The sequence below is a fragment of the Sminthopsis crassicaudata genome, chromosome 3, assembly GCF_048593235.1.
Source record: "Sminthopsis crassicaudata isolate SCR6 chromosome 3, ASM4859323v1, whole genome shotgun sequence".
Taxonomy (NCBI): Eukaryota; Metazoa; Chordata; class Mammalia; order Dasyuromorphia; family Dasyuridae; genus Sminthopsis; species Sminthopsis crassicaudata.
This window is the reverse complement of record NC_133619.1, coordinates 472,942,985-472,969,111: the sequence shown is the minus strand read 5'-3', so window position 1 is coordinate 472,969,111 and position 26,127 is coordinate 472,942,985. Positions and strand designations below refer to the sequence as shown.

Below are 26,127 nucleotides of genomic sequence, written 5' to 3'. Positions count from 1 at the left end.
AGATCAAGAGGTTAAGAGTTTCACAAATACTTTAGTCAAATCATGGTAGTGTGCCCAGAAGAATATGATTAAGATAAAGAAGCGAGATCCCACCAGTTGAAGGACCTAAAGGGCTATCGGAGGAAGTAGATTATTTAGGAGGACAGCATAATGCCTTCAAATATTTTAATGGATATAACATTGAAAAAGGTATAACATTCTATATAGCTACAGAAGCTAGAACTAGAACCAACAAATAGGAATTATAGAAAGATTAGCTTAATTGTCATGAAAAGAAATTATAATAGTAGAGCTGTCAAGATGGTATGGGTGATTTGACTTGCCCAGTATATGCTGCTGTCCCTCTATCCCTAGGAGTGCCTTGTTGCTTCAGTTAGACTGGCATGCCTGCCCTATGACTCGTAGTTGGTTGACATTTGGAAGGTATGATTAATCCCTTCAGCATAAGAGTTGTTTCCCTGACTGTGAAGTTAGACTAGTGATCTACCAATCCCAGGGCCCCTGTTCCTATCTGCCTATTAGTAACAACTGGTCAGTAGTGATTATTGTGGTGATGGGAAAGCGGGGGCCCTTTTCTACAATGTTTTATCCCCTCAATGATGACTTTGGGGGCTGATCTGAAAGCAGACATGTATCAGAAAGATCATTTCACAAGGAATTAGAATACTTGGGTTTGAGTCTCAGTTCTATCAGTAACCAGCTGTATTATGTTGGACAAGTCATTTCATTGCTATAGATCTTAGTCTTCTCTTTTATGGGGGAGGGAGAGGCAATTGGGGTTAAATGACTTGCTCAGGGGATCAGATTTGAACTCAGGTCCTCATAACTTCAAGTACAGTACTTCTATCTACTGCCCCCTAGTTTCCTCACATGTAAAATTAAAGGGTGAGACTAGATTATTTTAACATTTCTTTCCACCTGCAAAAACTATTCATAAATACCTCGGAGTATTTATGAAAAATTTAGTGTTTGTTCAGATTATGCTCTTAAGAGGAAAGAATGAGTAAGAATGTGTAAAATGTTATCTATATATATTTAGAGGACACTCTTCAATAATTATCTTGGATTAGATTCCAGCTTTGGAAACAAGAAATGGAAAAGGAAATAACTTTTAGGAAAGTTAGGAGAACAGAACTGGTATGGAGGCTCAAGGTAGTAGATCAAAATCTGTAACTCAAAATTGAGTAGAAGCATACAGAAATAGAACGTAGTCTAAAAGCCATTTAGTATAATTTCATCATTTTCCAGATAAAGAAATGGAGACCCAGAGAGGTTAATTGATTTGTTCAAGGTCACATAAAAAGTAAGAAGAGCCAGGATTTGAACCTAGGTGCATTGACTACAAATCCAACATTTTTACCCAGAAAGGAAAATACATTAAGCATTATAATCACAAATAGCAATAGGGTGAATTAACCCTAAAAGAGGGTAGTAGAATTGAAGACTCAAATGACACAATCTCCATATATAACTTTGAATTTTTTTTTGATAGTCAACAATTTCCCTCCTTCCCTCCCCCCCCCACCATTTTCAGTGTCATGATTTTATTTTAATATGACTTCTTTTCAGAATCATTGAACTCAATTTGGTATCCAGTTCAACAATTTAATATCTGCATATTATCCTATTAATATATTTATAACACTCAAGTTCTAAGGAAGATCTCTTTCCTGAGGAACAATCCATGAAGATCTTCCTTAGAACTTGAGTGTTATAAATATATTAATAGGATAATATGCAGATATTAAATTGTTGAACTGGATACATAAGAGTTCTGTGACAATGACATCAAAGTTATGTCACTTAGCTTTATAAAAACCTTCTTCTGGGATGATCTGAGTCCATTGGTTAAATAGGTCTATCATTGATTCTCCAGCTTCAAATGACTCAATACTATCATAAAGTCTTGCAGTTGATCTATAGTAAGAGTTATTGAGGGGCAGCTAGGTAACACACTGGATAGAGTGCTGGAAGACTCATCTTCCTAAATTCTTTCTGAAATCAAACCTGAACTCAGACTCTAACTTTGTGACTCTGGGCAAGTTACTTAACCTTATTTGCCTCAATTTCCTCATCTGTAAAATGAGCAAGAGAAGGAAATGGCAAACCTCTAGTATTTTTGCTAAAAAAATTCTAAAATGAGTTAAACATGACTGAATAATAAAAAGGGGTTCTTGACTTAGTGGGTTTTGGACCTCTTTCTTAGTTTGGTGAGACATGTGTACACCTTCTCATAAGAATATTTTCAATTGCATAAAATACATAAAATTGCAAGCAAAATCAAAAGTTTGTGAAAAAAGAGATGTGATTCCCCCTTCCTTCCTCCCCATCTCAATTCAAGTTCCTGAATCTCCTTCACAGCTTAAGAAACCCTGACTGAGAGTGAGTCAGGGTTAATAGTACAAATGAGAGGGGGCATTTAATATCTAAAGTGTTACATCTGAAATCAGGAAGATCTGAGTTCAAATTATTAGCCATGTGAGTAAATCATTTAATCATTCTGAAATTGTTTTCTGCTCTGCAAAATAATACTTACAGCACTAACAGGGCTGTGTGAATCAAACGATACCATGTTTATAAAGACCCTTGCAAAGCTTAAAATGCAATCTCAATGATTATACATTGAATGAAATAATTTGGATAATTGAAAGGTTGACTGAATTACTGAAAATTCATTCTCACTACAGGAAAAACAACTTTAATCATATATCTTTTTTGGAAGGCAAATCAGGAAAGTAAGTCATTTATAAATATAGATTAGTATTCTCTCAAAAGAATTTTTCCCTATTAAATTTACATAGTTACGTTTTCAAAGAAAATTTTTAAAAAACTTGTGAAACTGTGGAGTATCTTTTTTATTTTATATCTAAATAAACCAGAGTTTAGTTAAATAAATCACATTGCTCTTAAGTGTCAAAGAAGGTATTCTAATGCAAATCTCCTAATGCTACCTGACAACTCAAGTAAAATTCCCATTACTTGGTTGCTAATGGTTACTGAAGATAACAAGCATAATGAAATTAAAAAGTTAAAATATATATCAGTTGTAATTGGCACTTCAAAAATGTGATAGTCATTATAAGTGGAATTTTGATAAATAGATATTTCTAAAAATAAAGGTTGATTATCATAAAGTCTTCAATCTTAAATTAAAAAAATAACTTTATCTCCTGGGAACATCTATGGGTGAAAGTTTTAATATTACCCTAGGGAGATCTGTATTTAAGCTTCTTCTGTATAGCTTAATTTTTGATTTAATACATTTCATTAGCTTTTTCTTTGCTATTTCTAAACTTATGTTTGGAATATATGTTTAAATAAAATAGTAGTGTTAGATACAATCTACCCTGAAGAACAAATTACATGGAAGTAAATACATCATATAAGCCTTTTTTTCCACGGGACCTCTGAAGTATTCCTAATTGAAATTTAACACGCTACATAGAGCCAAATCATTTTAGGAAAAAAAGTGAGGCTGCATTCAGTAATTATATTTTATTAAGCCCATGGGAATGGTAGTCATATTATTTCATATTTACTCACAATTTCAGAATGTTATGGCCCTGGTATTCTAATCTTACAGATAATGTTGCATGCTAGCTGTACCTAAATTTAATAAACATTAATTGCTGCATTTATAAATGGAAGGGAAGAAGTAGAAATAATATCATTTGTGGTATTATGTTAAACCATCCAGAAATGACCATTCTGTAATAATGGACCACTATGTGGTACATGATTTCAGGCATAACGCTAAGTCTTGGGGTGCCACAAGTTTTTTGGATCAAGATTTCTTTTTTGGTTATCTGATAAAATGTAAGGGCGTTTTGTTGTTGTTTTTCCCTTTCATTCTCTCCACCCCCAAGAGCTTCATAACACATTGCCAGATCCATTGTTCCCTCAAGCCTCTAGGCAGCACTGAACTCATAACTTTGTTAAGATAATTTTGCTGCTGCTCTATAAGAAAATTTTAGGGAAAGGAGTAGAAAGGATAGTGGGATAAATGACCATTATTGGCCATCCAAACCTTTATGCTAGACACATGACAAAAGTTAACATTGATTTTAATTTCAACCAAGCATTTTCCACAATCTTTTGGAAAAGCTAATAGCAATAAAATGGCTTAAAACACCAAGATAAGAAAGAAAGAAAAGGGGGGAAAGCACTGCTCACACAAAAAGTGGACAGTTAAACTCTGAATCATTGAGTAGCAATAGGGTACATTTCTGTCACGATCAGGTGTACAATTAGAGGATCTCGTTTAGTATCTAGTAAAATGTGTGATAAGAGGCAATGTCCCTGAGAACATCTGAAAGTTATGGTCCTGAGAAATTTGTCTTCACTTTGAAAAATCATGTATTCCATCCTTTCTTCCTCAGTCAAAAAAAAAAAAAAATTCTGCCCATGTTTCAAAGTAGCATATTTTAAGAATCAAGCTTGGGGAAAATGAGGAAGCAGTAATTTTGTGGGGACGTCACTTGTTTGACGATAATATTGCTAAGGGAATAGAGCCAAGGAGCCAGATTCACTTTCTGGGCTGTCTCCATCCTCTTTCGTGGAGAGGGAGTAAGGTTTTTCAGTTAAAGATCTGTTTCTATACTACAAGAAAGTTAGTCTAACTCTCACTTTCCCATATAGATGCACACACATTCCTTGTCTTCGCTGATCTATGTTTACAAATGAGAGAGATTTTACTATCTTTGTGCACCAGTTGCTTCTTCTCGGAGAAAAGCACAGAGCTAAAGATTAACAGGTGCTTTTTCTTCGGCGCTTTGCCGTCAGTAGAAGACCCGCGTCTTTCCCCTCTCGGAGATTCTTTATATTGGTTTCCAGAGTGCCCGGCTCCCTCGGTCCTGGTTCTATCTTGCCTCTTCCAGAACCAAATTCATCATCAAGTCGCGGGGTGGGTTGGGAGAGAAAGAGGAAGAGAAGAGCAGAGGGGAAGGCGGGGGCTCCAGGTAATTATTGACAGATTGCCCACTGAGGGAAGCAGAGGTGGGCGAGACTGGAGAAGGCGCAGAGCGCGGGGAGGGGCGGGGAGGGAGGCAGTAGGGCGCAGAGATAAAGGGGTCCTGACTAGGAGCTAGGGCCTCACACGCGCGCTTCTCTGCTACCCCGCAGGTATCATGAGCCCCTATACTCCGACCAGCGCCGCCCTACTGCGGCTGCCCCTGCTGTGCCTGCTGTGCCTGCTGCGAGGCCGCTGCCTGCGCGCTGATCCCGGGGATGGAGCGCAGACTTGGGCTCGCTTCGCCAGCGCTCCGTCGCCCGAGGTCGCGGACTTCCTCCACGACACCTTCCCCGACGGCTTCCTCTGGGCAGTGGGCAGTGCTGCCTACCAGACGGAGGGTGGCTGGAGACAGCATGGCAAGGGTGCCTCCATCTGGGACACCTTTACTCACCGCCCCGCTGCGTCCCCGGAGGACCTTCCTTCCCAACTCTCATCCCAGTCCCACTCTTGGTCCTTACAGCCGTCTCTGCCGCCGGCTCCGCCCAGTCCCGCCACGGGGGACGTGGCTGGCGACAGTTACAACCATGTCTTCCGCGATACCGAGGGGCTGCGCGAGCTGGGGGTCACCCACTATCGCTTCTCCATCTCGTGGGCTCGCGTGCTGCCCGGTGGTGGCGGCGTGGGCGCGGGTCCCCCGAACCTCGAGGGACTGCGCTACTACAGGCGCCTGCTGGAGCGGCTGCGCGAACTCCGCGTGGAGCCCGTGGTCACCCTCTACCACTGGGACCTGCCCCAGCGCCTACAGGACATTTACGGAGGTTGGGCCAACAGCACGGTGGCCGACCTGTTCAGGGACTATGCCGAGTTCTGCTTCCGCCACTTTGGGGGCCAGGTCAAGTACTGGATCACCATAGACAACCCCTACGTGGTGGCCTGGCACGGTTATGCCACAGGGAGGCTTGCCCCTGGTGTGCGGGGCAACCGGCAGCTCGGTTATCGGGTGGCCCACAACCTGCTCCTGGTGAGTCCCGAGGGGCGGGGAAGTAGAGATGGTGTCAGTCCAAGGAAGCAAACATGGAAGAACTTGGGGAGTCGAGGGTAGGGGGTCAGGGAAAGTGAAGCGCAGGGAGAGACGTTGGGACCACTGGAGCTAGAGCTGGGAGGGACTATCTGGTCCAACCCCCCTTTTTTATTTTTTAATTTATTTTTACCGGTGAAGAAACTGAGGCCCAAAGCATGGAGATTGGCCTAGTGAGAGAAAGCAAGGAGAAAGGAGTTGGAAAGGGACTTACTTCCATGTAGAAATAGGGTAAAAGAAGGTCTCTGAGGCAATTTGATCTCTTTATAAATGAGAAAAGTGAAGTAAAAAAGTGATCGAGATGTATGAGAATTGGAACAGAGTAGGGGAGTAGTAGGGGTGAGTCAAAATAAGATCATAGAATTTAAGCTCAAATAGACATAACAGTAATAGTAGTAGGGATGATAATAACCGCTGGCTTATATATCTCCTTTGACCTTAGAGGTCGTCCAAGCCTGCTATCCAATGGCTCATTAAGAGGTTTAAAGGGCCTTTTCCGGTAACTACCCTCGGGACCACTCCGAATTTGTGTATTGAGTAAGTCCGGTTTGGGACAGGTTTTTGGGACTTTTGGGTTTTTTAGAGGTGTTTTTTTCTTAGTAGTGATTAGGGAAGAGTCCACAAGACACAAGTTTTTCAGAAGCCATTCAGATAATCAATAGTCTTTTTCGTAGTTGGTGGATATGTGGTAAATTAAATGCTGTCAATAAAGGCAGGATACTTTGACCTTCCAAAAAAAAATCACTCTATTAAGTTTTCTTGTGCATACAATAAATAAAATAGTTTCAAAATGATATATTTGGGTCAAATTGTACTTGGAAATATCACCTGTGGCAGAATTGCAGAACTACTTGAATTACCATTCTAAATATCGTTGGGTTCAAAATCTCATAGGAAATCTCAAAAATAGAGTCAAAATGCATATTTTGTTTTTTCTTGTACTACAATTGTTGATCCATAGATATTTATTTCCTTGCAGTATCCCCAGTTTTGAAATTTTCCACAATGAATGAAATAAATCACATTAACCCATTACCTAATAAAATAAGTTTTAACAATAAGTTGCATAAAAAATTGTGAAAAGTGATAAGCAGACAATCCCCTAGTTAAACAATAGTTGTCAATAGGTTAAGCATCATATTCTCATTTTCTTTTTAATCTTTTAGAAGAGTAGGTCTATGTTGAAAAGTTCCAGGTCTTTGAAGTCATGTTTTAATTAGATGTCTAGAGTTTCTACGTTGTTCTTTTTTTTACAAAAATATTTTGTTTCCTTTTTACATATTTGTGAAAGTTGTTTAGTTTTCATGCTTACACGACATACTTCTTTTTGTTTGATTCACTCTAAACATCTATATATTTTGGATAGATTCTAGATAAAGAACAGTGATAAAAACTTTTCCCCCAAAATTTCTTTAGAACTAAAAGTAAATCAGTTCAAAGATACAGCACTAGGATGTAATGAAGTTCAACTGATAATGTTTATAAATAACTTTATAAAGTGATATACAGGTTTTAAATAATGGCAAAAACAGCTCCTTAAAATCTGTTCCTCATGGATAGCACTAAACAATAGGTAAGGTTGAATATGCTCATGTTTCTATTGAATTTTTTTGTATTGCTGTGCCTGTTCTCTTGCCATAGCAATTTAAAGAAATTATTGCATGCTTTTTTAATCTCTCCATGGACCACTTTAGTCAGAGAAAGGATGACTACCTATCTCTCTGTTTCTACTTGCCTTTGGAGAAAAAACAAAACAAAACAAAACTCCCCCTTAATGAGATATTATGAGATATCATTTAATATTATAATTAAATTATCAAATTCAGAATAGAAACAAAGATAGATACACTTATAAGTTTTAAGACATAAATAATTAGTCCATGGACCACTTGGAGCATCATGCTTTGGGGAACCACAACTATAGGTAAGTATCTCAGCTATATTTCTGTTTTTCATGTTCATATAGTGTTATCTTCATTGAAATCATATTCCATATCTAAAATAAGGAATTTTGTATGCATCATATGCACAATTATACATTCCACAATTACAATAATAAAAACGTATTGAGTTCTTATACACACTGGTCAGTCTCCCCACTTCCACCCCACCCACCTTTTTAAAAATGTTAACCTTCTTAACTGCTCATGTTTGTGAATTCTTCACATAGAAAAACAAATTACAGAGTAACAACATATACTTCATTAAAATAGTGGACTTTGAAACTAAAGAAAATTAGTAACAGATGAATACTAATTTTTGTTGATGTTGCAAATAGAATGTTAATGGTTATAAAATATTAACAATATGAACAGAGATTGAAATTTGGCTATTTTTTTCTTAAAGACAACAAATTAATTGGTACATCTCAACTATATTATCTTATCAGTTTCTTTTCTGGGAGAATTTCCTTTGGCAAAATTTAAATGGAAACTTTTGTGTTACAGACAATAATTATAAGTGACAATATAAATTATGTCTATGAGGATCAATAACAGAATAACAAGTCTGATGAATATGGTGTTCTTATTTTGCTATGTAAAATCTTTCTCTTTCATGTTTAAGGATTGAATGTTATGTTCTCTGATACATATCAAAAGGATAATTGTTTTTAATTTACTCAAAAATACAAATTCCCAGAAATACTCAACAATTAAAGGCAACATGGAAAGAAGAGATGATTTTTTTTCCTAGCTATTTTGAATTATTTAGTCTTTGATAAGAGATATCATATGTTATATGGATAGTGAGCTGGCTTTGAACCCAAGAAATCCTGCCACTGTCTCATACTGTTAACACTCTAAGAGCATTAATTTAGAGAAATGGTGATGACTTGGAATTTTCTTACTCTTGAGGTCCCTATAGCAATGAAATCACAGGGTCAGTTCCTATCTTTCAATCTTGGATGAATTTGTTTTTATATTCTGGGCATATCCAAGTATGCCAGTCTTATTTTTGATCTTACCTTATTCAGATTATTGACATGTTTTACTTAAACTTTCAATGGGCACTTAAACTAATATTTTGATGATGACTTTTTAAATTTTAACTTCATTTATTATCTTTTAATTGTTTGCTTAATGATTTGTTTCACAAGTCTATCTTCTTTAAATAAATTGGCTTAGTCTTTTAGATATTATTGTCTCACATTTTCAATATCTTCTAATCCTTCAGAAAGTATAACACTTAAAACTAGCCACCAATCTGTCAACCAAACCAAACATTGTAAATAGGATTGTTTTATTTAATATATTTGTATTCCCAATGCCTGATACATAGTATATGCTTAACTTTTTGATTGTTGATTGATCCAATGAAATTCAAATGAAACTTGATTCTTGGTAAGTAGAGGTTGGATTACTCATGATCACCATGAAAAAAACCTTTTATTTCCCATTTGAAGAGTTTCAGTAGGTGATATGCATATACTTTTGGTTCACACTCATATTCTTAAATACACATGGCCCATACCTTCTTCTTTTTTTTTTTTTTTTTTTCCTGAGGCTGGGGTTAAGTGACTTGCCCAGGGTCCCACAACTAGGGAGTGTTAAGTGTCTGAGACCAGATTTGAACTCGGGTCCTCCTGAATTCAAGGCTGGTGCTCTATCTACTGAGCCACCTAGCTGCCTCCAGGCCCATACCTTCTAAAATAATTGTTTTCCACCTTGTTTGGGTCATGGACTCCTTTGACAATCTGGGGAAGCCTACAGATCACTTCACAAAATGTTTTTAAATACATAAAATAAATATATAATTTTTTTATCAATTATGTTGAAATATTGTTATCAAAATACTAAAATCAAACATGTGATATAGTAACATGTGCTTTATTAATGCATTAAATAATAAAGACATATTTAAAATGTAGGCAAGTTGTTTTGGGGAAGGAAACACCTATATAGAATATAGAATATCTGATTTCTATTGGGGACAAAGTCACAGATTCTACTAATAGTACTGTAGCACTGTAATATAAACGTAGTTGTCTACATTTATAATGGAAGCTAATGCTAAATTTCAAATAGAGGCTAATGAAACAAAGATATTATCTTTTTTTCCAACCAAGTTCATAGATCCACAATCCTTCCAAGGACCCTTAAAGAATTTGTGGCTCTCAGGTTAAGAACCCTTAAATTAGAAGCTTACATCATATCTCTATACAGCCATTGTATTAGATTGTGGTGCAGCTAATAGAATAATTTTTACTCTGTATGTGATTGTGAAACAATTGGTATTGATTATTACAATGACTAGAGAGAATAGATCAGAGTTGTAATCTGTTTATTTTGTGAATGGAGACATTCAATCTTCACTATAGTAATTATATTAATTACCAATTGCAATTTGCTTCTTGCTTCAACCACTGTATATTACTGATTGCTTTTAGTTCACAGATTTTTTTTTCCTGAATTAGTTTTAGCCAATTTGCACTTTAGATTTGGAGTTTGTCATTGAAATCATATTCCATATACATTCCTTATATAAAATAAGGAATTTTATATGCATCATATGCATAATTTTACATTCCACAATTACAATAATAAAAAGTACTGAGTTCTTCTACACACTGGTCAGTCTCCCTATACACTGGTCAGTCTCCCTACTCACTTTTTATTTTATTAACTTCCTTATTAACTGCTCATGTTTGTGAATTCTTCACACAGAAAAACAAATTACAGAGTAACAATATAGACTTCGTTAAAATAGTGGACTTTGAAACTAAAGAAACTAAAGCCTTAATTTTCATGTGCTACTAGGCCACTGGATTTCCTATTAAGACATTTCTCTGATTTGTATGTTATCTTCTATTTTAAAATTAAAATAGTAGTGATGGATTTTGTCAACTGATAACTAGGATTCAAATCCTCTCTAACATTTAGCAAGCTTAAAACAAATCACTATAGTCATTTTTAAGTGAATGCCCCAGGCAACTTTATAAAAATAAGCATTGCAGAGTTGTAGATTGGTTGTAAGAATTTCTGCACTAAAGAGTCCCCCACTCTGATGAAAACAAAAGTTTGGAAAATAAAATCAAACAAAAACCAAAAAAAGCTTATTTTAATATGATTTTATAAAGTACTACTGTCCTCCCTATTCAAAAATTGGTGATACGGGAATGTGATCTCTTCTTCCACATAATTATGCCCAGTCTCTAGATAGTATCAAATCCAATATAGATTCCTGTGGAATTTGGCTCTATCATTTAAATTTCAAAATCCAATTTTCATGGTTTGGTCATATCTAAATTGTGTTACCATCTTTGAAAGGGACCCATGATTATCCCTGGATTGGTAGGACTCACTAGGAAACTTAAATTTCTGATAATAAAGATTCCTATGTAATTCAATATGATTGATAGCTCCTAGAGAAGCCTTATTATGAAGACTGATGGCATCTAATTAATAATTACAACTGGAGTTGAGATTATTAATTTGCATGGCTTGGACAGTATTGGACAATTTTTTTTCCTGCTAGAAATTTTGACAGAAGCATTCATGATTTGACTTGTAAATATCTACATACCATGAAGAATGGGATTTCATGGCACTAAAATTATGTGAATTTATAAAAAAATAACACTGAAGAAGGTTTTATATTTTATTTTTATTTCATTCATTACCTTTATTTTACCTAATCCTGTAGCTAACTCTGCCACAGTCACTATTTTACTTCAGTACACTATCAGCCTACTCTTACTTAAATAAACAACTTATGTGCTTGTCATGGTCCCTAATGTCATAGTATTCTTTAAGAATGAATTCAAACATCAACAACAACAATCAGGAACAACCTAGGTGTAATGGAATTAAGCTTGGATGTGTTTTTTTTCCCCCCTAACAACTTTTTATGAAACACTGTGTCCTCCATAATATTCTGAGGTAATCAAAGAGGAGCTTCCCAAACTGAGGGAGTGTAGTACTGTGGAATCTACTTATTTTGCTTCCAAACTTTCTTATCTTTTTTTTTTTAAAGTCTTGAGTAGCTTTTTAAAATGAAAAATATCCTGTAAATACTATAGTAGTGACTTTATTTCACTTAATGGAAATGATGGTTTTTGGTCTTTTAATACACTTTATTTTCAAGTCATAAAGGAAATTTAGGAATGTGCAAGAATGTCTTTGTGAAGAACAAAAAGAGCAAACAAAAATGAACTAACCAAATATATGTCAATATTGAGATACTGAGATTCCTCAGAATACTTCAATTATAGCTTCATTCCATTATGGCACAAAATGATTGCTAGAAGTACAGTATGTATATAGCCTTTGCATTTTTTACCCAAAGTATTCTTATCAAATCCATTTCTAATATCAAACTACAAATTGGTTTCCATTGATTGTTCCATTCCCCCCAGTAAATTTGATCTTATTTTTCACAGGTAAATTAGGAGATTCACAAGCAATATTTATAGAAATGAAGTTTGCTATCAGATGTGGATTTTGCCATCTAGGTTTTCAAGGCAATAGGATTAATAATTTCAGATGATCTTACCCTTCTAGGCCTTCCAGGGGAATGTAAGTTCCTTGAGGTGAAGGGGATCTGTTCTGGAGGATAATTATCCCAACTTCCACAGCATTGGTAAATCAGGTCTCTAGAACTCAGTTACACATCTCTTCCTCAAGGTTGTAGGGGTGATCCTGGGGTCATACCTATGAGATTCTTCTAGTGCTATTCCTTTATGTTCTAGCAATATAAATCTATTAGTATAATTTGTTAGTATATCTCCAGAATTATCTGATCAATGAATATTTCCTTGATTTACTAAGAAGATGTAACAAGAGCAAGTGCTCTTGTTACAATCTTCTTAGTAAATATTCCTTTGTAAAAACTAAATTGATACTAATTGCTTATCATTTATATCAAGGAAACAAACAACCTCACCCTGGTCCTAAATGAAGGTCCACATTAATTCTTTATTATCTTATTTCCTAGGAAGAGTCAGTTAAAATTAAAAGTGGCTTCTGCCATTTATTCCAAATTCACTTCCTTAATGGATAGGCACTAAACAAGAAGAATTTTTTTTTTTTTTTTTTGCATGTAGGATTCTATGAATCAGTAACTAGGTGGATTCTTTTATTATATGAGTAATGCAGGTTGCTTCTTAGGGATGAGTTAGTTCTTAGCTGCAGCAGCTCCAGAAGTCTCTGTCATGAACTCCCATTGCTGGACCTATGGTGACACCTAAGACCTTTAAAACATGAGGTTAGAGCCTGATGAAATTCAGTTCAATAATCACTCACTTAAGGGCAGAAAAGAAGAAATGCAAAACAACTCTTCCTTCCTTGACACCACTAAGAAAAAGAGCAATTAGATTCCTTCATTGGAAGCTTTTTTATGTACATTCAGTTCCCTCTCAACAATTAGTTCTAGGGCTTTTTCACAAAGTACATGGATGAGAAATAACTGCACATAATCTGAATTACCTGGAACTTAAAAATACTTGAGAGGATATTCCATCTTCTGTCATTTTGTATTTATTCTGTGAGAAGTAGGAGCATAAAGCATTTCTGTAGGTTTGCACACTACATACACACAAAAGACTGGTTTTTACTGGCCATTCTACCAGTTGTATATCTAGCTACCTAGCAAGCTGCCTTGAATATATCAAGTGCTTTTTAAAATAGATATTTTAATATCTCTTAGATATTAAAATAGATATTATAGATAATGAAGTTTTTTGGATAATAAGGACCAGATATGACTTGTTGAACAGTTAGCACAGTACCTGACATATTGCAGGTGTTTAATAATAGGTGTTTATTGAGTTTATTGGATTTATTATTGATTTATTGATTATTATTAAGTTGAATTGAGTTTAAAAAAGTTTGCCCTATTAGATTCGATAAGACCAAAATACCTAAAAGAGTCTGATGAATATCACTAAAGATAGATGCAATAGTGGCATTTTCATGGACCACTTAGAAAAAAGGACTAGATGAAATAATTCAGAAATTAGGTCATAAATTTGGTGCAGAACATTACATAGTAATGATGGAGAGTTTCAGGTATCCAGATATCTTCTGGAGTACTCCCTGTGCAAAAGGCAGAACAATTGATGATTTAATGATCTTTTTTCAAAAAATGGAGGAAGCAACAAGTGATGTTATTATTCCTAGCCCAATTTTGGTGACAAGGAGGAATTGTTGCCATTGTTGTTTGTCCTCCTTTCTCAAAGAGCACCATGACATCAGGGAAGTAATTCCATGATGTGTGAGTGAATTGCTTTTAAGTGAGAGAGAGCTGTGTAAAGTAACCAGCCTCATTTTCTCATTGGGAGACATTTGCATCCAGAGTCAAGATATGTGACTAGGAGGAACTAGAGGTAGAATGAAAATTTCTTTCTCTGTCACTGTAAAGTGGAAGACAGATGCATATCTAGATTTTAGAACAGATTTCAAAGGGTAAAGATCTCAAAGAAAAGGTAGGCTTCATTGACTTAATATTTCCCCAGGGAAGTCAGTTTAAGAAGGTTGTGAAGCTCAAAAAAATGATATTTTGAACATGCAAGTAGAAATTATTACAATGAGGGAGAAATTGGTAAGGTGCCCAATGATTGATGCAGCTATAGATCAGCTAGCTCTGATTCTCAGAAAATCAAATATACATGAAAGCAAGGGCAAAAAACTCAGCATGAATTCAAAAGAGGAATATGAGTGAATGATAATAACTATAACGAAGTGAATGAATTTCAAGGACTTTAAAATGGTCTTGTTTTCTTATAATGGAGGCAAGAAGAAGATAAAATTCCAGCACTAAACGTCATTTTACTTCCTTTTTTTTCCCCTAAAGAGTATGACCTTTGACTAGGGAGGATAGAAAAAAAATAATTTACCAAAAATAATTCAGATGCTAAAAGCTCTTCCTGTCCTCCAGTAGTTTTAAGTTCCCAGGCACAGAGGAAGTACATCTTAGAGTACTGAAAGAATTGCCAGGTATGATATCTAATTATCTTTTGAAATCTTTGAAAGATCTTGGGAAACAAAAGAGATTCCAAATGTTTAGAGAAGAGTTAATGTTTCAATTTTCACTTTAAAAAGGAAATCAAATCATCATACTGGGCTGGTGAGCTTGACTTCTATTTCTGGAAAAAAATTATAACACATAATTAAAGGACACTTTGTAAGAATTTTCAAGTATAGTACTGATTATGAAAAACTAGCATAACTTTACCAGAAATAGGTGATGATAAATTAGCCTCATTTCCTGTTTTTACAGAACTGATAGATCATAGAAATTCTATAAAGAGAATTATCCTTGGACTGTAAAGAATAAGATAAATATAGATAATAGGGAGTTAATACCCAAGATAAGTAGGGAAATAGTAAGACAAAAAGCAGCAAGATGACGGGAAAAGATAATAATAAATGTTGGAGGAGATATGGAAAAACTGGAATATTAATGCAATATTGGTAAAGTTGTAAAATAATTCAACCATTTTTGGAAATCAATTTGGAATTATGCTCAAAGAACTACAAAACTGTGCACTCTTTGATCCAGCAGTATCTTTACTAGATCCTTATCCCTAAAGAGATCATAGAAGAGGAAAAAGAACTCACATGTGCAAAAATATTTGCATTAAGTCCTTTCTGTGGTGGCAAGGAACTGGAAATTGATTGGATAATCCTCAATTGGGGAATGGCTGAATAAGTTGTGGTATATGAATGTAATAGAATATTATTGTTCTGTAAGAAAGGCTGATTTCAGAAAAGCCTTGAAAGATTTACATGAACTGATGCCGAGTGAAGTGAGCAAAACCAAGAGAATATTGTACACAGTAACAATAAGATTATGTGATGATCAGTTGTAATAGACTTTGCTCTTTTCAACAATGAGGTGGTTTAAGGCAATTCCAATAGACTTTTTTTTTTTTTTTTTTTTTTTTTGGTGAGGCAATTAGGGTTAAATGACTTGCCTGGGGTCACACAGCTAGTGGGTGTTAAGTGTCAGAGGATGGATTTGAACTTATGGTCCTCCTGACTTCAGAGTATATATCCCATCTAGCTGCTCCTTTAATAGACTCTGATGGAAAGTGCCATCCACATTCAGAGAGAGAACCATGAAGATTGACTGTGGATCAAAGCATAGTATTTTCACCTTTTTGTTGTTGTTTGTTTGCTTGCTTGCTTGTCTTTTCCTTTCTCCTGCTTTTTTCCCTGTTGATCTTTTTTTTTTTTTTTTTTTTTTTTTGCACAGGATAATGAATATGGAAATATGTTATAAGAATTGCACATGTTTAACCTATATTGGACTACTTGTGTTGGGGGGGGAGGAGAAGGGGTGGAAAAGGAGAAAAATTTGGAACACAAGGTTTTGCAAAAGTGAATGTTGAAAATTATCTTTGCATGTATTTGGAAAAATAAAATACTATTAAAATAAAATAATAACAACAGAATACCCAGATTCTAGTTGCCTTTTGCACTTGTTCAATCTAGATGAACTATATGCTCCAGTATTGAAAAAATGGACAGATATATTTTCCAAACTACTCTATTATCTTTGAAATATTGTGGGCAAGAGAGGTATTCTTGGGAGTAAGAGAAGGAAAAAGGTTCAATTTTCAAAAAAGGGAAGAAAAGTAAGTTCTCATACTGTAGACAAATGGATGTAGCGCTGTTTCTGAAAACAATTCTGGAGCTTATTTTAAATGAAATGTAAGAATGACTTCCAAACTGGAAATTTTAATGTACTGATAGATCAGATGAATATGATAGACACAATTTACCTAGATTTAGTAAAGCATTTGACAAAGACACTTGTGCAATTCTTATGACCAAGATGGAGAGATGTGGGCTACAAGAAAGTGTATAGTTTGATGGATTTGAAAATAGACTGTATGAGTAAATGAGATTTCCAAGGGTAATTTTATAATGGAAAATTACAAGTGGTAGAAGGGTAGTGGGAAAATTGACACAATTGACAGTCAATTTAGAACTATATTAAAAATTCTTTAAACTTTGATCCAGCAATACAGTTATTAAGCCTATAACCCAAAAAGGTAAAAGAAAAAGAAAAATCATCTGAAAAGGGGCCACTCATCTCCACCAACTGTCAATCAACTGCAACACACAAACAGGCGAGACAAGCCACCTTTGCTTGTAGCAGCAAGTTAACGTAAGGGAAAGGCAAGAAGGCAACATGTGTCAGAAGCCAAACTGTCATCATTATCATGATCACTTTCTCTCCATAGACCATGGTGGAACTATCCCATGCCTTTGAACCCAAGAGTCTTGGGAAAAGCAAATTTTAAGTTTGCTGCTCTCAGCTATTATCTTAGGAAGCAACCCTTGTGGAGTTGCAGCTGGGCAACTGCTTAGGCAGGTGCTATAACCACAGAAATTGGTTCTCTAATCTGGGTTTATTGAAGACCTAGAGCAAAAAAGTTCTTGCCACCAAACACTATGTGGAAATGAGGTTAAATAAGATGCACTAACATCCTGTTTTTCCACTGCACCCTGAGAATTAATGGGACTGTTGCATCTGACTTGCAGCTAACAATTCTTATATATATATTTTCTCTCCCATTAGAATCTGAGCTCCTTGATTGCAGGGACTGTTATATGTTTCCATTTGTTGCTTAGCATGATGCTTTACAAATAAGAACCAATAAATGCTTTATTCATCTGTGTAAAAATATTGATAGCATTTCTTAATTGGGAAAAGAGTGGAAGCTAAGGGATTGCTCATTAATTGGGAATAGTTAAATATGTTACCTAAATGTATTTAATGGGATATTGTTAATGCTGTAAGAAGTTAAGGAATCTTTTCCGAGAATCTTGGGAAGACTTGTATGACTGATGAAGAGTGAACTAAGCAGAATCTGGGGAAAAATGCATATATTAGCAACATTGTAAAGAAAAATAACTTTGAGAGATTTAAGAATTCTAATGCAATAGCCAATCACAGTACCAACCAATCACAATGATGAAGCCTGCTACCCACCTCCTAAGACAGACAAGTGATGAAATCAAGATGCATAATGAGATATACATTTTCAGCTACAATCAAGGCATGCTTAATGCATTGTTGATAGATCTGTTAGTCTAAGGAATTAATTTTGCTTGATTGTACCTATTTATTGCAGGAGGTTTTAGTTTTCCTTGGGGAAAGGAGGACTACCAATAGGATTATTATTTAAGAAGAAAGGATAATTGAAGCTTTTTTTTTTTCCTCAATAGTATTTTATACACGTAAAGACAGATTTTAACATTCATTTGTCCAAGACTTTGTGTTCCAATTTTTTCTCTTTTCCTCTCCCTTCCCCAAGACAGCAAGTAATCTGATATAGATTAAATATGTGCACTTCTTTTTTTTTTTTTTTTTTTCCCTGAGGCTGGGGTTAAGTGACTTGCCCAGGGTCACACAGCTAGGAAGTGTTAAGTGTCTGAGATCAGATTTGAACTCCCGTCCTCCTGAATTCAAGGCTAGTGCTCTATCCACTGCGCCACCTAGCTGCCCCATGTGCACTTCTTTTAAACACATTTCCATATTTGTCATGTTATGCAAGAAAAATTATATGCAAAGGAGAAAAAAAACCATGAGAAAGAAAAAAAAAAAAAAAACCAAAAAAGTGAATATACTATGGAATTGAAGCATTTTTAAAAAAATGCATAGCAGGTAACATTGAAACATTGAAAAATAGAATATCTTTAGAAGTTTCATGTTGAATTTGTTATATATTTAAAAGGAAAAGCAAGCTGCCGGTAATAAATATTCATGGTTTCTCTAACAATCCTCTTTTTTGTTATAATTTGCATATGGAAATGCTCATTTTATGTGATATTGTTAAGTACAGAATAAAAGTGAAATAAAAAAAAGCTGTTGCTAAGGGTGACAATATAGACTATGGATTCTTAACCTGAGATAAGTGGTCTATGAACTTGGATAGGAAAAATTACATTTTTATTCTTACTAAATTCTAACTGAAATTTAGTATTTCCTTCATTTATTTCAAATATGATTTTGAAACATGATCCAGAGGCTTCAATTTCAAAGGTGAAGAAGTACAGAATGACAAAAAGAAAAAAAAACAAAAAACCACTCCCAATAAACCTGATTAGAATAGATCCTTGGAGGTAAACAGCTATGGTAATACAATATGTAAGTCATTAATGAATGAAAGAAGCCATGAGATTTGATATCTAGAAGGTAACTAGTGAACTCAGAGAGAAAAAAAAAATTAGTATAGGAGTTATCATAGAAGCCGAATTGGATTCATCTTATTTCTCGTTAGATTAAGCTTTTTGAGGGCAAAAATCAAATCTTATTTATTTTACAAGCACTTATAGGTGCTTAATGAATGCTGTTTAATAAAAGAACTCCATTATCTCTAAATTTATACCTAACTGAAATGGATAATCATTTTCTAAATATCAGATACTTACCGGGACTACTGCCTAGAAGCTTTGTTACATCCTACTTGAAGAAATATATGCACATACAACTCAAAGCTTATACAAGATCTGATGATGATGAGTCAGGAATATCACCTTAACATATTTAAACAATAGCATTCTATTTTTATTTTTAGCACTTTTTTAAACTTGTATAACTAGAACGATGAAACAATAAAATTTTAGTTAGAAAAATGTCAAAAAGGGAATGCCATGCATTGGATAAAATATTGGACTAGGAGGGATCTGGATTTGGGTTTGAGTTTGAGTGCTGCCAATTTCTCTCTGAATTTTAAAGGAAGCCCTTATCAACCTGAAAACTATAATTTATCGATCATCTTCTATGTGTCAGATACTTTGTTAAGTATCATAAGACATGTTAGATATAACTAAACTGGGTTCAACGTAGTTCTAGAGTGGTTCTAATAAACTTAGATCTCCTATCCAGTCTTCAGTACTTATGGGAAAATCGATAAACCTTAGCTCTTCCCATATACATAAACAGATGTTTCTTGCTGTGGTTCCAACACCACAGAAAGACTACAAAAGTGGAGTCACATAAAAGTGTAATAAAGGAAGAGGACCCCATAAACAATGTGGAATGTTGTCACAATCCCAAATCATAGACTAGGAACTAGGTACTATTGTTAGATAGTAGCCTAATGTTTCTATTTGTTGTTCTTCAGTGGAAACATTTTGGACATTCTAATAATCACCAGGACTATGAGACCCTGATGTTGCCTTTTATACATTGTCCGTGACTATGATCTCTCAATGTGAAATTACTGGTAGCTTCCCCATGAACTGAGGACATCTGTTTCCCAGCGCCTATGAATTTGCTTTGTCACATTGAAAATTTCTGTGTTTATATAAGTTAAGATGTGGTCTTACTGTGGGTACCACAAAACTGTTTATAACCATGTGACACAAGCTCTCCTGGTCTGTTTGTCAGATGGGGATAATACTTGCACTACTTACTAGGATTCTTGCAAGAATCAAATGGGATAATAATGTGTATAACACACACACACACACACACACACATATATATACGCACAGAGACAAATATTTTATATATACACATATTTATGATATACATACAAACACATATATATATGTGCATGTGTGTGTGTATGTATGTATGAAATTATGAAGCTATTTTTGCCTCTTTGGGCAGCTGGTTAGTACAGTGGATAGTGCATTGAGTTGGCAATCAGGAAAATTCATGAATTCAACTTTGGCTTCAGACTTTGACTCAGGGCAAGTCGTTTAACCCTGATTGCCTCAGTTCCTCCTCTGTAAAATGAGCTCAAGAAGGAAATGGCAAACCATTACAGTATCTCTGCCATAAAACCTCAAATGGGCTCATAAACAGATGAACATGACTGAAAAAAACAAACATTGCTTTTCCAGTTCTGATGCCCAAGTCCCATTCTAATGCCTAGTTTAGTATGGAAATGATACTGGGTTCCTAAAATTAGTGCCATTGGGTACAAGTTCCAGCATGTCCTGCCAGACTAAAGAGACTTCAAATACAGGCCCATTGAATGCATGTGTAGATCATTTTGGAGGATGCTTATCACCAGTTAGCATGTGGGGTGATGTATTTTGGCTGGTGTAATTCTAGAAGATTAAATTCTAGAGAGTTTATAATCTATGTTAGAAAAGAGAATACTATATGATTAAAATAATGGATTCTGAAATTAACTGAAGTCTCCAAGTATTCCGTATACTCCTGAGGAATTAGAAAGAACTATTTTTTTTCTCCTTTTTGTCCCTTAGCAATGCCTACAAGATTGTCTTGCTAATAATAGACACTTAATGCAAACTTGTAAATTCAATTAAATGTTTTAGGTATGTATGTAATTTGGGGGCAAATATATGGTATCTAAGGAATACTATGGTAAACAGTTTGGAAAACAGTGCTCTAATGATTTAAAGGAGTTAATGAAATTTTCAAGAGTATCTAGTACTCTGTGGTAGTGAATGGTTTACATAATGGGATAAGTGAACTTTTTGTTCAAATACATAGTGTAAACCTTCCATTCTGGTCAAATTCATTCTTTTTTATGTCTTTCCACTTCAACTCTCCTTTAAAAATGAAAATAAATTAATTTGGGAACTTACTTTTGAATTAATATTCATGAAACATATAAAAAATAAAAACCTGTCCAATGGAATTTTTGTATCCAGCTATTATAATTGATGTATCTAAAGAAATGAGCACAAACCAATAAAAATAGTTTTTTAACATCATTACTGATATCACTATTACCTGATAAAAATTTGCTTTAATAATTCTTTCCTATATACCATGTATGAAATTCCTTTATTTCCTTGTACTAAACAACATTCCAATAAGCAATGGATGAACTCTTAGAAACAAAAGATCTAATGTTTTGTTTTGTTTTTTTTAAATTTTATAGTTATAACATTTTTTGACAGTACATATGCATAGGCAATTTTTTACATCATTATCCCTTGTACTCCCTTCTGTTCTGAATTTTTCCCCTCCTTCCCTCCACCCCCTCCCCTAGATGGCAGGCATTCCCATACATATTAAATATCTTATAGTATATCCTAGGTACAATATATATGTGGAGAACTGAAATTTTTTGTTGTTGTTGTTGTCGTCACAAAGGAAGAATTGTATTCAGAAGGTTAAAAATAACCTGGGGAGAAAAACAAAAAAATGCTCACAATTTACACTCATTTCCCAGTGTTCCTTTTCTGGGTGTAGCTGATTCTGTCCATCATTGATCAGTTGGAATTGGATTAACTCTTCTCTGTGTTGAAGATTTCCACTTCCATCAGAATACATCCTCATACGGTATCATTGTTGAAGTGTATAATGATCTCCTAGTTCTGCTAGTTTCACTCAGCATCAGTTGATGTAAGTCTCTCCAAGCCTCTCTGTATTCATCCTGTTGGTCATTTCTTACAGAACAATAATATTCCTTAACATTCATATACCATGATTTACCCAACCATTCTCCAACTGATGGACATCCATTCATCTTCCAGCTTCTAGCCACTATGAAAAGGGCTGCCACAAACATTCTGGCACATACAGCTCCCTTTCTCTTCTTTAGTATTTCTTTGGGATATAAGCCCAGTAGTAGCACTGCTGGATCAAAGGGTATGCACAGTTTGATAACTTTTTAGGCATAATTCCAGATTGCTCTCCAGAATGGTTGGATTAGTTCACAACTCCACCAACAATGCATCAGTGTCCCAGTTTTCCCACAGCCCCTCCAACATTCATCATTATTAGTTCCTGTCATCTTAGCCAATCTGACAGGTGTGTAGTGGTATCTCAGAGTTGTCTTAATTTGCATTTCTATGATCAATAGTGATTTGGAACACTTTCATATGAGTGGACATAGTTTCAATTTCATCATCTGAAAATTGTCTGTTCATATCCTTTGACCATTTATCAATTGGAGAATGGCTTGATTTCTTATAAATCAGAGTCAATTCTCTGTATATTTTAGAGATGAGGCTTTTATCAGAACCTTTAACTGTAAAAATGTTTTCCTAATTTGTTACTTCCCTTCTAATCTTGTTTGCAATAGTTTTGTTTGTACAAAAGCTTCTTAATTTGATGTAATCAAAATATTCTATTTTGTGATCAATAATGATCTCTAGTTCTCCTTTGGTCACAAATTCCTTCCTCCTCGACAGGTCTGAGAGGTAAACCATCCCATGTTCCTCTGAGTTATTTATGATCTCATTCTTTATGCCTAAATCATGGACCCATTTTGATCTTATCTTAGTATGTGGTGTTAAGTGTGGGTCCATGCCTAGTTTCTGCCATACTAATTTCCAGTTTTCCCAACAGTTTTGCCAAATAATAAATTCTTATCCCAAAAGTTGGGATCTTTGAGTTTGTCAAACACTAGATTGCTATTTTTATTCACTATCTTTCCCTGTGAACCTAACCTATGCCACTGATCAAATAGTCTATTTCTTAGCCAATACCAAATGGCTTTGGTGACTGCTGCTTTATAATATAGTTCTAGATCAGGTACAGCTAGGCCACCTTCATTTGATTTTTTTTTTCATTACTTCCCTTGAAATTCTTGATCTTTTATTCTTTCATATGAATTTTGTTGTTATTTTTTTCATTAAAATAGTTTCTTGGGAGTCTGATTGGCATAGCACTAAATAAATAGATTCGTTTAGGGAGTATTGTCATCCAAAAGATCTAATGTTAATTTTTTTTACAGCTAGTTAAATTTTTAATATAATTCTGAGTGTTTATAGTGGTTTCAAAAATGATTTATTGGTTGTATTTTACAAAAGAGGAAGTGGGAAAGTGTCTAAAGAAAAGCAATTTAAGACTCAATGCTAATCATTGATTTATTATTCTGATTATGATGTCTTAACAACATACAGCTACTGAAATAGTACCATTAAGATGTATACTGAAATAAGATGTATACTGTATTAAAATGTATTGCTGGTATTATTAATCACACAATGTCTTTTTTTTCCCTTCAAGAAATAATGTTTAAATTGTATGGTAGCCATGATGTGTTTTGTTCATTTTTGAATTATTTTTATTTTTATACTTAATATGATTCTTCTTCCTCATCCCATATATCACCCCTAAATTTTAAGAGGAATTACTCATAAATTGGGAGTCAATATGCATAGGAGAACAATGATTAAAAGTTTGAAAAAGAGAAAAAGTTACACAAATTGGGATTGTTTAACTTGTACTTTGTTACTTATATATAATATCAATATATTGATATTCTTTAGAAGGAATTTTGAAAAGATATATGAGGAGGGAACAATAAAAATGAACAGGGAGAATTATAAAATTAAAGGAAATATTGATACAGAATCCACAGAGAACATTATGGTTGCAGAGATCAAATGGATTTGTCCTAAGCTGAGCTACTAGTAAATATCAAAGGCAGAATTTGAATACAGGTTTCTCCTGACTCCAAGTCCAGTCTACTTTTTATAACACAGTGCTGCTCTTCTGTGAACATGATAACATACAGCAACATGGCTACAAAAGAAGGTTACTAATAAGGCAAGATAAGTAGAACAAGTTGATAGGACATGCCAAAATTTCAGTGAGAAAAGTGAAGAGAGTTGAATTGATTTTTAAAGTGTAAATGAACTACTAATGAAGTGAGAAAAAGACTGGCATTTCCTATGTTGAGACCCACTTACAGATGTTCATAGCAGTTCTTTAGAAGTTGATTTCAAGAAAGACAAAGACTGAAAATTTCATTTCCAATAATTATGGATAACATGAAGGTAGAATTTTTCAGCGACCTCTAAAGAATGTGTTTTGTTTATATTTTGGCCATGGCAACATGCTATAATTTATGCTTTAAGTATAGACTGGTATTTTTCCTGTGAGTAGGAAAAAGGCTTAAAGAATGCCTTTTTACTTTCCAGATTATTAGTGAAAATAATATTATTCTTTAAAACAATGGAATAAGGCCTTCTATGTGAAAATGAAGAAAAATAATCTGAGAGGGAATGATCTTAAGGTGTGTGTAACATAGAACTGAAGAATAGAATAATGTTAAGCAGGAAAAAAAATTGCTGAAGAGTCAGTGAATAAGAGGAGGGATCTATTTGTATCATTTGTAGAGGAAGTAGTTGCTTTTTATTTAGGGGAATGATGTTAGAGATCCATGGGTTCTGTTAAGTCATCCAAGAAAGGTCAGAGGAAGATGTGAGCAGTGTTTGTGGTTGGCAACTTCCTGCTAAAAGATCCTGAGATAGCTATGTATTGACATAATCCTAATAGTGAGTTCTTTCTGGGGTGTGTTTTAAAAGCTTCAAAGCAAGCCTCTGAAAATTTGTCAAACAGATGACTATTCCCTGCTTATGGCAGTTCACAAGAATAGAAGTGATGTTAGATAGATTAAAACAAAACAAAACATGGCTAGAGTTGATAAAATCTTGGGCAAAAAAGTAAAGATCAAGGAATTTTAAAAAGAAGCAAAATTTGGGAAACAAATAGGTAAGGAAAAAAAGTACCTATCTCCTGAGTTGTTGTGAGAATAACATGAGTTAAAATTTGTAAAGTGGTTTTTCAACTTTAAAACACTGTATACATGCACCCTATGTGGACTTAGGGCCTTTCCCAACATGAGGTATCCAAGGCTGAGAAAGCTGAACTGCACAAAATAAACAATTTTGTTAAAATGTATGGGAGAAAGTCTCTAATTGGTAACATATACAAATATAGAATAAGTTGAATTACAAGGAATATGGACTCTTAGAAGAAATATTAACTCAATAAGGAAAACACAACTGATCAAAAATGATTCCTATTACAAAATTCTTAATTATTCTAAAAAAATAGTACTCAATTTTTCTCTGTGAGAAGATTGTGCCAGATTACAATTAATAATCTGGGCCTACTGGGACTCAAATAAATACGAGGGATTTCCTAAATTCTTCTTGAGAAAGAAAAAGCAAAACAAAGGAAGCCAAGCTAGGACTCCAGTCCTTTGGCTGTTTGGCTGTCCAGTAGGAAAAATCCAGAGTTTAGTAATTTGTTCCTTTTCCTCTAGGCCACCAGAAAGGAAGTCAGAACAATCTCAGGAAGTTGTTCTCCAGTGACCAACCAGAAGAGAAGATATGGAGAGACAGAAAGAGGGGCTACTGAAGACCCCATTCTGACCCCATGCCAACTCATTCCAATCAAATTAGGCACATCCAGTAGAATG

General features: G+C 34.7%; 1 protein-coding gene across 1 annotated transcript in view; it reads left to right on the top strand.

The window, feature by feature from the left end:
• Window positions 1–4,839: 4,839 nt before the first annotated feature.
• The window catches only part of KL (klotho), a 65,518-nt gene continuing 44,230 nt past the window's right edge, over window positions 4,840–26,127 (top strand). The window contains exons 1-2 of the mRNA XM_074303506.1: window positions 4,840–4,958; window positions 5,122–5,972. Of these exons, the coding sequence (XP_074159607.1) occupies window positions 5,127–5,972 (846 nt within the window). The 5' untranslated portion in view covers window positions 4,840–4,958; window positions 5,122–5,126. The remainder of the gene's footprint in view (window positions 4,959–5,121; window positions 5,973–26,127) is intronic.